This window comes from Panthera tigris, chromosome B2 (assembly GCF_018350195.1).
Source record: "Panthera tigris isolate Pti1 chromosome B2, P.tigris_Pti1_mat1.1, whole genome shotgun sequence".
NCBI classification, from domain to species: Eukaryota; Metazoa; Chordata; class Mammalia; order Carnivora; family Felidae; genus Panthera; species Panthera tigris.
In genome coordinates, this window is record NC_056664.1 from 20,998,955 (window position 1) to 21,013,479 (window position 14,525).

Genomic DNA, 14,525 nt, shown 5'->3' on the forward strand with positions numbered 1-14,525 from the left:
AAGAAATGTTAAAGGGGGCTCTTCGAGTGCAAAGGAGAGACCAAGAGTGACAAAGACAAGAAAGGATCAAAGAAAATCTCCAGGAACAATGACAACAAAAGTAACACAGTGGGAATAAATACAGATCTATCAATAATTACTTTGAATGTAAATGGACTAAATGCTCTAATCAAAAGACATAGGGTGTCAAAAAGGATAAAAAAAAAAATGACTCATCCATATGCGGCCTACAAGAGATTCATTTTAGACCTAAAAACACCTGCAGATTGAAAGTGAAGGGGTGGAGAAATGTTTATCACACAAAATAAAGTTGGAGTAGCAATACTTATATTGGACAAATTAGACTCTTTTGCTTTTGTATCATTTTTATCCTGCTTTGGTATCAGGGTAGTAATGGCCTCATGGAATGATTTTGAATGTATTGCCTCTATTCCATTACTTGTAAGATTTTGATAAAGATCATCATTAATTATATAGTTTTTAATGTTTGGTAGAATTCACCAGTGAAACCATATGGTCTTGGGCTTTTCTGTGCTGGGAGATTTTTGATTTCTAATTGAACTTGAATTCTTGTTATTGGTCTAAGAAGATTTCCTATTTTTTGGATTCAAGATCTGAGATTCAATCATGGTAACTTGTGCATTTTTAGGGATTATCTGTGTTTTTTTTCTAAGTTATCTGAATTGTTAACATATAATTGTTTATACTAATCTATTATCACACTATGTATTTCTGTGGTTATATGCTGTACTATTTTCTCTTCCATTTCTCATTTTTGTTTTTGAGTCTTCTCTCTTTTTTTTTCTTAGTTAATGTAAAGCATTGCCAATTTGTTTCTTTTTGTGGAAAAAATGGTTACTTTCCATGTTCTGTTATTGTTTACTCTGATTTCTATTTTATTTCTTTCTGATTTTCTTTGTTCTTTTTTCTTCCTCTAGTAAATTCTAGCTACGTTTCTTCTTTTTCTAGTTCCTAGTGGTGTCATGTTGTTTATTTGAACTTTCTTAATACAAGCATTTATAACATAAATTTCATTCTAACATCCGCTTTTGCTGCAACCCATACATTTTGAAATATTGTGTTTGCTTTTTCTTTGGTTTCGAGACATATTTTGATTTGCCGTTTGATTTCTCATTTGGCCCATTGCTTGGACAGTTGTGGGTTGCTTAATATTTATATAGTAAATATTTAATATTTTTTTAAAAGAATGGCTTCCTCCAGTCCCCCTATACAGTCAGACATTCTTTTTTACCTTCCAATAAAAACTATAGTATCTTCAACATAAAGTTACATGACAATGCAAGGGGACCTTCCCGAGGCTGCTTTTTTCAAAGGAGGGGATTATAGTGAAAAAGGGTGGGTCTACATTTCTTGTATAAGCATTTGCCCCCTATTTCTCCACACTTGCATTCACGCTATGGCCACTAGGAACTTCAACAACTTACTTGCAAGAGAGGTCCACAGCCAGAGGATTCGGAGGGGGTATAATCAGACCAACAGAAGGGACGAGCATGTCCACGCCTCCCGGACCCGTCACATACCACTTGCTGCGCTCATTATTGTCCTTCAGGATACACTCGTCCCCTTTGTGCACGATTTTCTGTAAGGCAAGCAGCCCGGTGTTTTGGCTTTACTCATGAGTACACACATTCTTATCTTTTTTCTCAAAGGGAGAAATAGAGATGAAATATGCAAACTGTTTGAGCTTTTATCTTATTATTTGCCCTTAAATGAAGATGATCTTTACACATCCCATCAATACTGATGCTTTAAATAATACATGTGAGCCTAAAAGGTGTGTATAAAATGAATTAGGTAAAGTAACTTTCCAACGACAGCTTGGGGAATCCATCAGTAAAGCGAGAAATCCTTTTGTAAAGCAAAAATTCCCCCCGTGGCTTTTCTATTTTTGTGAGTTCATATTTTATATATTAAATTTGAGTATGTGGGAGTCACCTGTCTCATTCACTTGCTCTTAAAAGTTAGAAATAAAAAGAAATTCTGAAATTCTTTCCCAGAAAATAACTTTCTAAATTAACTACAACATCTAAATAGCTTACTTTTTTTTAAGTTAATTTATTTATTTTGAGGGAGAGGAGGAGAGAGCGCACAGGCACGAACAGGGAAGGGGCAGAGAAAGAGGGAAAGAGAGAATCCCAAGCAGGCTCTGTGCTGTCAGTACAGAGCCCCACATGGGTCTTCATGTCACGAACTCTGAGATCATGACCTGAGCCAAAATCAAGAGTCATATGCTTCACTGACTGAGCCACCCAGCCCCCTGAATAGCTCACTTTCTAAATCAACTCCATAGCTTCTTGAAATGGGTACACTTCAAACAGAACAACTATCTTAACTAGTGAAATGTAATAAGCTTGATATTTATGTATTTCATATCTCTATTTCAACTTGCTTCTCTCCATGCAAGTTCTCTTTTTTTTTTTAATGTGTATGTATTTTTAAGAGTGCGAGAGAGAGAGACAGAGTGAGATTAGGGGAGAGGCAGAGAGAGAGGGAGACACAGAATCCAAGGCAGGCTCCAGTCTCCGAGCTGTCAGCACAGAGCCCGATGTGAGGCCAGAACTCACAAACTGTGAGATCATGACCTGAGCCGAAGTCAGTCACTTAACTGACTGAGCCACCCAAGTGCCCCTTACCATGCAAGTTCTTAAAACATCTCCACCTGTTAGAATAAACTCCACCGTTTTATAACATGTATCTAAACAGCTGGTCATATATTTCTTAAATCCTCCATAATTTTTACAGGAAAACAGAGTTGTGCGGGGGCGCCTGGGTGGCTCAGTCAGTTAAGCATCTGACTTCAGCTCAGGTCATGATCTTATGGCTCATGAGTTTGAGCCCTGAGTCAGGCTCTATGTCTTTTGACTCTGTGTCTCCCTCTCTCTGCCCCTCCCCTGCTCCTGCTCTGCCTCTCTCTCTCTCAAAAATAAACATTAAAAAAAATTAGAAAAAAAAAGAAAAAAAGCTGTGAAAATCACATAAGTAATTAGTAAAAACAAGTCCTCTTTCCATATAAATGCTTGTATTTACCACAGAGCCTGCAGGATTAATATGCTCAATCAATTCATAATGTCTGTAACCACATTCACTTCAAACGCAGCATAATGCTCACATTCCCGCTTTCTTTCATGTCAGAAACTTAAAGTTCTTTATAGAAATTTTAAGATTTTAAAATTTAAGATTTAAAGGGTGGGGCATGGGGTGGCTCAGTGGGTTAAGCATCTGACTTCGGCTCACGTCATGATCTCACAGTTCATGGGTTCCAGCCCTACCCTGTGCTGACAGGGCAGAGCCTGCTTGGGATTCTCTCTCTCCCTCTCTCTCTTTCTCTCTCTCCCTCCCCCTCTCTGTCCCTTCCCCCACTCTCATGCACTGTCTCTCAAAATAAATAAGCTTAAAAAAAAAGATTTAAAGGGTAATCACAGATGAAGTTCTGCATATTAGAAGAAGAGAAGTATTAATACTTAAAATGAAAAGTTTAAAAATAACTGTTGCCCTGGGCACCTGGATGGCTCAGTCGGTTGGGCATCCGACTCTTGATTTCGGCTCAGGTCATGATCCCAGGGTCATGAGACAGAGCCTCACGTAGAGCTCTGTTGTAACCTCAGAGCCTGCCTGGGATTCTCCCACTCCCTCTTTCTCTCTGCCACCGCCCTCCACTTGCCTCTCTCTGTCTCTCTCAAAATAGATAAATAAACATTTAAAAAATAATCACCACTGTTCTAATTATCAAGAGCTATGATAAGAGTCAGAGTAAAGCTGCTGCAGTTCAACAGTTTGTTGCTCTGTGTATGAAAGCAAGGCATTGACTTGGCTGCCCACTGATACGTGGATTAAACTCTACTCCCTCGATGGCAAAAATCTCTAAGCAAAGAAAGGGAAAACATGTGATTCATTCTGAAGAAGTGAGTGCACACCTGGTCTTGTTTGTAGTCACAGAGAGCCCTGAGAATAATGGGTTTGTTGCTTCTGTAGTCTGGGTTGCGTGGTTTCAGCTGCACAATCTTCTTGGACTTGTTTACCAAGTTCTGGACCTGACGCTTGTATTCCAGGATTTTCTCTCGTTCTTTCTGCAATTGGAAATAAGATTGTACTTTAGCATAGATGCTCAGTGCATTTCAGGTAAGACCTGCAAATGACATTAATATAGCTGCTACGACGTCACAAATTAGGTATTGCTACAGTTGCCTCAGCTACAAAAGGCTGCAGGTTTATCTATCTGCAGGAACGATAGGAACCTTTCATAACAAGCCACTTCAGCAGCTACAGAGCCATGAATGAAGTGGGCAGGAAAGAATATCATTGTGTGAAAAGACTTTGCCAATAGAATTTGAAGTATGCTTTCCAAAGGAATTTTCTTGGTAAGTAATCAGTATTCTGTCTTTGTTTTGCGACGATACCTCCAGCTCCTTGATCTGTTCCAGCAGGCGCTGCAGGGGCATGTTCTTGTCACAGGGGTACTTCTTCCTGATGGAGTCCTGAAGGCCCTTCAAGTAGGCTTCAGTTGACTGGGCTTCTTCAAAAAACTATTAAAGATGAGAGTGATCACATGTTAAGGAAAAGGAACTCAGTAGGCAACTACTATTTCCATTTCAAGGAGCACCTTCCCGGAGTCTATTTAATAGGTGGCTAAAGGAAAAGGTTACAGCAGAAGGTATATTAACCTACGTGACAGCCAGAGTCATCTGAGTGACTCATGATCAAGTTGCCAATCTGTGCTCCTTGACACGAAAAGCCAATAAATAGGATTTGTAAAATATTTTGAAGACTATATTCAGTGCTTCTAGGAGTACATTCAAAAGATAAAGTATTCTGGGGCACCCAGGTGGCTCGGTCGGTTAAGAATCCGACTTCAGCTCAGGTCATGAGCTCGTAGTTCACAAGTTTGAGCCTGGGGTCAGGCTCTGTGCTGACAGCTCAGAGCCTGAAGCCTGCTTCAGATTCTGTGTCTCCCTCTCTCTCTGCCCCTCCCCCACTCATACTCGGTCTCTCTCTCTCTCTCTCTCTCTCTCAAAAATAAATAAAACATCAAAAAAAATTAGAAAAAAAGAAGATAAGGTATTAAGACCTATACGACAATTAAATTACTACTAAGCATAAAAACCTGGAAGTAGGCAGCATTTTCTTTGAGATGAACATCAATGCACTTAGTGATCTGGAGAATCCAGCTCCACTGTGTCTGAAGAGTATCCATATATGCCTGAAACAAGAAACCATCAGCTGTCACATTGCCACTCAGTGACAAGGACATCCATTCTTTGATTGACATGTGAGCTTGAATGAAAGCTATGAAATATGTTTTATCTATACCAAATCAAGCAAACATTTTTCTAAAAATTGAAAACAGAAACTTCCCAACGGGGGGGGGGGCTGCCTGGGGGACTCAGATGGTTAACCGTCTGACTCTTGGTTTCGACTCAGGTCATGATCTCACAGTTTGTGAGGTCTGTGCTGATAGCGCAGAGCCTGCTTGGAATTCTCGCTCTCTGTCCCTCCCCCACTTGTGCACATGCACAGTCTCGCTCTCTCAAAATAAATTAAAAAAAAAAAAAAAATTCCCAATAGGGAACTCTTGGTATGGTAGAAATTAAAAACAGTTTTAGCAAATAGATACCACTAGGAGATTAGCCAAAATATTCACTCAAATGGCATAGTTACTGACCAATCAGAACCAGAACAGACACTGGGTGGCACTGGGGCAGGGTCCTTCCACTGCACCCTGTTCCTATACAGCTTCTGGATGATGAGGAAGTCCAAGGAACCCATGCAGAGGGCTTGAGGGGTTTAAGGCAGTGACTCTTATCAACTGGTATGAAGAACAGTTTCTAACAACCAGTATGGCCATTACAGTGCTGCTACCAGCTAATGTTGGCCTTAAGCACAGCCCACAGATGGCAGCCTAGGGCAGAGGTCAGCGGCCCGAAGGCTACACTGGACCCATTGCATGTATTTATAAATAAAGTTTTGTTGGAACACAGTCATGTTCATTCACTTACATGTTGTTATGGTTACTGTCACATAACAATGTCGGCGTTAAGTAATCTCAACAGAAACCAAATGGCCTGCAAGCCTAAAATATTAATTATTTGGTCCTTTCCAGAAAAGCTTGTCAGCCCCGAGTCTAGGGTTTTGATCCCAAAATATGTAAAATAAACTTGTCATGGCTTTATGATACATACGAATCATTCAATCTGTATAGTATTACTTTATAAAAAGTTCCCCTTTACTCTCTAATGAAAATATCTCTTGAAGTCTACCTCAATTTTGTCTGAAGCTGGATGCTGATTGAGGACAAGTTGGTCACTTTCTTGTTTAAGCTTATTGAGCTCTTTTTCCTTAACTTCCAGTTGGCTCATGCGTATCTGTAAACGAAAGAAAAACAAATCCATCAGAGCAAAGTCACCATTAGCCGGCCATCACTTCTACTGGTTTTAGGGAAAATTAGAATACAAAACTGCATTCTGGAAATGAACAATGTCAAACAGTCGAATTATGGTGTCCTCAAGAATCATAGCATTTTAAAGACCAGAAAGGGTGTTTGAGATCATCTAGTACATGGCAGATGTCACACTGGAGACATGTCTTGTCCCAATGCACACAGGCAAAGGGACAGCAACAACTAATGGTGAGATTTCCTAATCCTAGGTTTGAATCCAGCATCCTACTGGGCTACACACACTTTGGGATATCCAAATGCATAATTCTGACTCTTATCTACTGTCTTCCAGGATGGTAAGCAATGCATTGCCCCTCTGGAGTCACTGAGAAGTTTCCAGAAAGGAAGGGCTTGTCATGACCATTTCAACTGAGGCAGAAGTCCACATAGCTGATTAAATTATTGAGGCCTTTGTCCCCATGTCGGGGCCCTCTCAGGCAAGAGCCTCGCATCTACAACTCCGAGGGGCAAGCTTACAGAGAAGGCCTCCTGCTTCTGGGCGATGTTGGTGTTCCGGTCACTCCAGTCATAGAGCAGTTCCTCCTCCTCACAGTCATTGATCCACATGATCTCTCGGGACGTGGCCTGGATGATGTTCTGCAGCTGTCGCAGGTGATCCATCCTCTCAAAGGACGCTTTCTGCAAGGCAAGTTCAAAAGCAGCATTAGGATAACAGTATGCACCTTACTGGTGTTCTCTGCAGTTTCCATAGATAAATCTGTGTGGTCCCTTTTATTTAAAAAAATGTTTTTTCTTTTAATAGACAAATACAGGGGCGCCTGGGTGGCTCAGTCAGTTAAGCGTCTGCCTTCAGCTCAGATCACGATCTCACAGTTTGTGAGTTCGAGCCCTGTGTCAGGCTCTGTGCTGACAGCTCGGAGCCTGGAGCCTGCTTCGGATTCTGTGTCTCCCTCTCTCTCTCTGCCCCTCCCCCACTCATGCTCTGTCTCTCTCACTCTCTTGAAAGTAAACATTAATTAAAAAATAAATAAATCACATGAATCGGTAAAATCTTCCCTGACCACCTAGGATGTAAAAAAAAAGAAAAAAAACAAAAATCCATCCAAACTTATGATCAACAAGGGAGCAATTTTAGATTCAGTGGAATAGCCTAACGCAAAGGGTCTTGATTCAGACACTGACGTTTGGTTTCGAGAATTAGTTTTAGACTACAAAGGGAAAAACAGATGCTTAGAAAGATAAGCCAAGTTTTTCCTGCCCTCTGCCTCACCCCAAAATTTCAAGGTGCCATCAGTCATGCCCCGGATCTAATAGGACAATTGTGTCCTACATTGTGTCCCACTAGCCACATTATTTTAAAAGGATCACTGCCAACAAGAAAATATTGAGGACGTGAAGCCAGGGTGTCACAAGTAGGTGAAAAAAATGGCAACCACTCTTCTTACCAGTCAAGTGAACTGATTTCACGTTTGTCATAAAATGGTGATGATGGTCTAATCACTCTCTATCTAGGGAAAACAAGTCTTATTTTTGTTTATACTTCATAAAAAGGCTGCAATTGACCAATGGAAAAGCTTTATTTAACACCAAGTATTTAATCTGTGTTATATACGTGACCCTCAACTTGCAAATAAACAGAATATCGGTGAATACTGTCTTCAGAAAAAAAGTCTTCTAACTTCACTTCTGAAGGAACCCCAGCAGTGGAAATGCAGTTAGCATCTACAAGCCCCTAACTATTACTTCCAGGTACTTCCTGGGTTATTAGGTGCTGCCGCCCAGGCTGTTCTCCACTTTTATGGAACTGAACTGAACTGAATGCAGAGATGTCAGAAATAAGTCTGCTTACCAGCAGGTTTTCATACTCCTCCTCCAACTGGTAGATCGCAGATTTCTCCCTCTAGAAAAAGACAAACAGCGAGCAAGTAGTTAATTCCCCTCGTGGGTTTGTACAAAAAGAGCAGCCCTTCTAAACCTCCTTTTTGTCAGATATTGAATTCAGATCCCTCAGTAGAAAGAAGTATTTGCTCTAGAAAATCTCAGAAAATCTCTCAGTAAAAATCCCTTTTACTCATAGGGACCTTTTCCCTCACTGGCTTTTTTCTTTTTTTTTTTTTTTTTTTTTTGAGAGAGACACAGAGAGAGAGAAAGAGAGAATAAGCAGGGGAGAGAGAGAGAGAGAGAGAGAGAGAGAGAGAGAGAGAGAGAGAGAATCCCAAGAAGGCTCCATGCAGAGCCTGATGCAGGGCTTGAACTCACAAACCATGAGATCACAAGCCAAAATCAAGAGTCAGACACTCAACCAACTGAGCCACCCAGGCGCCCCCTTACTGTGCTTTTGTTGTTATCACCACAAAAGGTTGATCACTTAAAGATTCACATGTTAATTCATGTGTTAAGTTTCACAAGACAACTTAGGACTCTCTAGACCTTAGAGAAAAAAGGGAGAAATTTGGTGAGATATTCAGGTAGACAAAAGTAAGGGAGGAAAAAAGGCAGAAGTGAGGATGAGTATCTCTGGTCTAAGTAAAAAAGTGAGGGATTTAAAAGCAGGATATCTGGTCAGGGGGATCCAAGTACTGAAAATCGAGTGATTATTTCATGCTGTATTTCTTGAGCCAGATGCAAGTCAGTCCTTTGACAAAGGAAAAGTGTTAGGAAGAGACACGATTTCCCCTATTAGAAATCCATTGAATTACCACATAGGAAAGGATTTTCCAAGCACACAAATTTTATAATTGTAGCTCTTTCTCTATTTAAGAGATGCTCTGCTTTCTAAAAACAAACAAAAAACCCTACCACCCTCAAATACCCTATTCTACAAACTGTGCCCAAATGCATGTGTGTCCACCTTTCGCCTTCTGTTTACCTCTCCCTCGAGTGTTAACACAGTCTCTAGCAGGTCTATTTGAGCCCGCTTCCCCATTTATGAAATGGGATTTTTAGAAATTTCCAGTCTGTTATGGAAGAAATCTTAGGCTAATGTTTCAGACAAAAACGCCCGGGATCGAGAAATTCCACAATCCCTCCATATACTTTTCTAAGATTCTAAAAATGAAAACATCTCAAAGTACCAGGTCAGCCTTAATTTTGTCCAGCTGCCAGCGATAGTCCCCAATGGCGTTGTGGATGCTCCTGTGGCTGTTGATGTGCTGCTCCACGGAGGCCAGGTCCACGCCCCAGGCCACCATATCCATCTCCGCCTGCCAAGGGAAAGAGTGTGCCCTTCATTTCCAATCCTTTCCATTAGATTCACCTTAGCCCCAGCAACAGGGGTCAGAGTATCAAGGGACAGCCATAGCTTCCATTCAGATAAACATGAAGATGTAAATATTCAATGTTCTTGAACCCCCCCCACCCCCCCCACCCCCGCCAAAAACTGTAAAGGCTTGGAATTCCTGAACAGCAAACAGGGCTTGCCCAATACTTCCCACAACTTGTTCAACCCCAGCTCAACACGGCTGAGGAGAGATGATGCAGGAAGGAGACCCTTGAAAGCTAGATTATGTCCTCTAACGAAAAAAATATCTACCTGTGCACATGCAAGTGGCATGTATCTGTATAGTATGTGTATGATATATTAGAAAATACTGATAGAAGTTCCTATATTCAGTCATTTTATTTTTTTTAATATTTATTTGTTTTGAGGTGCAGGAAGGGGCAGAGAGAGAGGGAAAGACAGAATCCCAAGAAGGCACTGCGTTGTCATTGAAGTGAAGTGAAGTGAAGCCTGACACGGGACCTGATCTCACGAACAGTGATATCATGACTGGAGCTGAAATCGAGTCGGGCCCTCAACTGACTGAGCCACCCAGGTGCCCCTATATTCATTTTAAAATGTGCATCAGAAATAGCTCAGTAAGCTCAGTCATGTACTACTTCCCAAGCTAAACGGCTGACCTCAAAGTATTTTTCACTGTTCATTTCTTTAAATTATTGCGATTCGTGTTAATTGTTGACTCTTTAAACTTGGCATTTACCATTACCTTTCAGGATGCAAAACTCCCTATGGCCCACTTCAAAGAGAAGTTACTACAGCACATACTCAAAGCCTCATGTTAGCTCTTTAAGAATTAAACCTGACTTTCCAATTTGAGTCCCCACTACTTCAAATTTAAGAATGCCACATAATAAGAAACAAGCGTACTATTCCACAAGTTTCATACTGAGGCAGGTCTATTATCTCATGTTTCTTTTGCACGAGCTCATGTAAATTTTCAAATCACCTGTGTCATCTCTTACACACGCCAAGGCCAAACATCCCAGTCTGGTATTGCAGCAAGAACATAACACACATTGTTCTAAGCCACATCCATGTTCTAATACACTTGGCAAGCCTTCAGAAAGGGGAGCCATTTCAGTCAGATTGCTGAAAGTTACCGGGGACTTTGACCTTTCTCTCCCTTGCTCTTTTCGGCTTTCGAGCAGAAACAGGTGAGTGCACTAGGAAGTTAATAGGATGACCAGGCTCCCGTGCACGCCCCTCATTACCAGCAGGGTGTATAGTATCTGAGCAGCCCATCAGCAGAAACACAAATCAGGGAAACAACAAAAACCTGGCACAGGAGATGTGTGACTGCTTACTGATCATGTGGCTGGGGACACTGCTGCTCCCTCCCTTATCAGCTAGCTGGGCCTGTGGCCCAGTCTCCTGGGAGTGAGAAAGAATGCAGGCTGTGCTTGGGGGAAGAGGGATAAGAGGAAAAGGGCCCCGAGACAATCCCAGAGCAAACCCTCAGTAAGTGATAAAACTACTTCTAGTTCCTTTCAAACCATGGGGGCCAGCTGATCTGAACTGCATTGCTCATCAATGGCACCTATTAAAACAATACTCCCCCACCACGACAGAAAAGTGAGCCCAGGGGCGATGCCATTTCAAACTTTTAAAAATGTTGAGCCTTTGCTACAAAGGATTCTTGCCAAGCTACACCCAACATGAATACAGAAAATGACTGGTGATGAGCTGTCATTTTATATAACTGTCATACTGACTGAGGAGGAATTAGGCGATGGGATGTTTTCACACCAAACAAGTAACTTGGTTCAAAGGTTGTCTCACCTAACATCACTTATGATGTAGCTCAAGCCCCACCGGCTCTGCCAAGCAAGCTTCCTTTGAGGGCTCCATTCCACAGGGACTGGAGCACCACCCCTCCCCCAGCCCTATCTGAGCAGGATTTTATTACAGCTCAAACACAGCAATTAATCCCACACTGTTCTGGACAGAAATCTGGCATTTGGGCGTACATGTCTTGTTTTCTTCAATAACATTCATTTCCAGGACCATGAAACATAATTTTGAACACACCCTTTCTGGTATGGTGCCAATAGATATAAAAAAGCTCAAGGAATGTGTGTTCAAAGATGAAAAGAGAATCTGAAAACATGCAAATAGGACTCTTATTTATGTTTCTGGGATTATAACTGACTTTTCTCCTCTATAAGCCCCACCTTCTATAATAGTATTATATAGTCTTTATAACAAGTAGGAGAAAAGCTTAATTGAATGAATGAATGTACAGACCCATAAACCCTCACCACTTAGGTAAAAACATATACAAAAAATGTTAAGTGGTTGAGAAACTTTGAACCCACTGCTCAGTTGGTCCAACAACAAACAACAAAACCAGTATTTCTTACAACCACAACCACATGGCATAACAAACGATGTCTGCACAACTTATCATTCTATCGTATCCACCTTCTCGAGAGAAGGGTGGGTTATTAGCATCAGGTTTTTCATTATAAAATCCCCATCTACATGATTATGATATATTTCTAATGCCACCTGTTCATTAAAGGGCCTAATGACCACATAAAACAACAAAACAATAATTAGCATTGGAAAACACTTTGTAGAAACTGCAGTTGTAGGGAAAGGCACAGCATATACTTTGGTTGCCATTATTTTACTCCCCTCCCACACCCATGACGTAATGATTGCACAAGGCAACTGATACTTCAAAAGTATAAGGTAAGCAACCGATGAACCCAAACCAGAATATCCAGTTTTACTGTTTCCAGCTCCTCCAATTTAACATTTTAAATAAACCTCTACAAGATTTTTTTTAAGTACCTATCAGTAACACAGATGAGGTCACTTACCACCTTACCACTGCTCAAGTAGAAAGAACAATGACCCATGAACTCCAACACATTTTCAGGTTGGAATGGTAAGAGCTAGATATTCAAAATCTACTTATTAAATTATACCTGTTAAATGTTACCTGTATGATAAAGTAGGACCATAAAACAATGAGGCTGATTTCCTAAGCCACAGAAGAGAAGAAAAAAAAAAAAAGCTGAAGTTTTATTTATTTCAAAAAAGAAGCATTCAATTTAAATTGTATATCAGGAAAATATGGAAAACAGCAAGTTTCTACTGCCAACTGAGGTCCCAGACCACTCTGTGGCCAGACCACTGGGGCCGACCCTGCTATGTTCTATACACCTGACACCCAGGTGTGGAACACTCCAGAACCAACCGCGTCTGGAAGTTGCTTACCCTCTGCTGCCTCATCCACCCCAGACATTCGCTGGTGAGGCGTTTGGTGAATTCATCCCACCCGGAGCCACTCTGACAGGTGTACCCTCCACCACCTTTGGAGCTGGCCCTTCGGACTCGAGGGACGCTAATGGCTTTATAAAGGGCTCGCATTTGCTCCTGGAGCTGAAGCAGTCTGAAAGGAAAGGAAAACAATTACACTGTGGCAGGAAAACAGCCTATGAAGACATGTTCTGGACAAATGTCCCCCCTTCTGAGTCTCCTTTGTGTTAGCACGGAGGTCACAAATGTCTTATTTAAAGAATTCTTTTCTTTTCTTTTTTTTAAGTTTATTTATTTTGAGAGCAAAAGAGACAGGGTGAGTAGGGGAGGGGCAGAGAGAGAGAGGGAGAGAGAGAATCCCAAGCAGGCTCTGCACTCCCAGCGCAGAACCCGATGGAGGGCTCGAACCCATGAAGGTGCAAGATCGTGACCTGAGCCGAAACCAAGAGCCAGTTTAACCAACTGAGCCACCCAGGTGCCCCTGAAGATTTATTTTCTTTACCACATGACTTGAATCTCAATCACATACAAGAACCTCAATATTATGATGCTCAGAGTCTGAAACATCACAGAAAGTGTCGCTGGCTTTGCCTAACCCGGTAGTACCCCCTGCGTCCCCCCAAGTTTCACCCTGGGAATTTGCCTCGTGCCATGGGCCCCAAGTACCATGACAGCAAAATCAAGACCACCCATCTCTGCTCTGAACTGCTTTTTCAACTCTACACGCCTCAGTTCTGTATGCATCAAACAGGGCTTGCCTTGGTATTAGACTCTTGAAAGTCAAATGCTGTGCCCAAGGTTTTCGTTGCCCCCTAAAAAATGGAGGTACATGTAACATCTCATAACAAACTCAACCCCTCAATCAATACAAGCCCACTCCTTCGGGCACCTCTGTTTAATTCTTTTCATGGCAGCTTTGTGATTCCACACAAGAGGAAGGTAGAATAGAATCACTATATAGCTACTGTATATAGTAGCTGCACAAACACCAAGGATGCCCAGCCTTCCTCCGGAATGGCTGTGGTTCCTTCAAGGGAAGACCTGGGCCACATGACTGAGTGCCAGTGGGTGCATGACATTCTTCTTCATGAGGCCTGCCGGTAAATGTGTTCTGTGATAAAGGCAATACCTTTTCTGATAGGCATCACAGGGCTGGCCCATCTGTCGCATCTCTCTGATCAAGCTATCGGTAATTTCCATCTGATCGTTGGCCTGGGCAAAACATTCATCCAATTCTCTGCTCCGAGCCAGCTGTATCCCATCTCCATATTTCAGTTCCTAAAGGAAAGAATCCACATGAAGGCAACACACGATGCTGGAGAGGAAGACTTTCACTTGTGTTCACGAAAGCAAAAGCTTCTGCTGTAAACTTGACAAATAGTAGAAGATGCCATTTTGCATGTGACTAACTGAAAATTACCTTATTAATTTGGTGGGACAGGTAGGTAAATATGGGCGGATTCATGAAGCAAAATTTGTGGACTGTATTTTAAATTTTTACTAGGCCTTTAAAGGCAAAGTTACGGAACACTGAGTTTTCCCTTGCTTCAATATGTTAAATGC

General features: G+C 41.6%; 1 protein-coding gene across 2 annotated transcripts in view; it reads right to left on the reverse strand.

The window, feature by feature from the left end:
• LOC102950216 (desmoplakin) overlaps positions 1-14,525 on the reverse strand; it is a 47,341-nt gene that overhangs the window by 16,765 nt on the left and 16,051 nt on the right. For both annotated transcript variants that reach the window (XM_042985764.1, XM_042985765.1), the window contains exons 3-12: positions 14,092-14,240; positions 12,921-13,095; positions 9,490-9,618; positions 8,265-8,315; positions 6,932-7,093; positions 6,276-6,380; positions 5,123-5,218; positions 4,419-4,544; positions 3,936-4,088; positions 1,446-1,600 (exon numbers count right to left, since the gene is read on the reverse strand). In XM_042985764.1, coding sequence (XP_042841698.1) covers positions 1,446-1,600; positions 3,936-4,088; positions 4,419-4,544; positions 5,123-5,218; positions 6,276-6,380; positions 6,932-7,093; positions 8,265-8,315; positions 9,490-9,618; positions 12,921-13,095; positions 14,092-14,240 — 1,301 coding nt within the window. The remainder of the gene's footprint in view (positions 1-1,445; positions 1,601-3,935; positions 4,089-4,418; positions 4,545-5,122; positions 5,219-6,275; positions 6,381-6,931; positions 7,094-8,264; positions 8,316-9,489; positions 9,619-12,920; positions 13,096-14,091; positions 14,241-14,525) is intronic.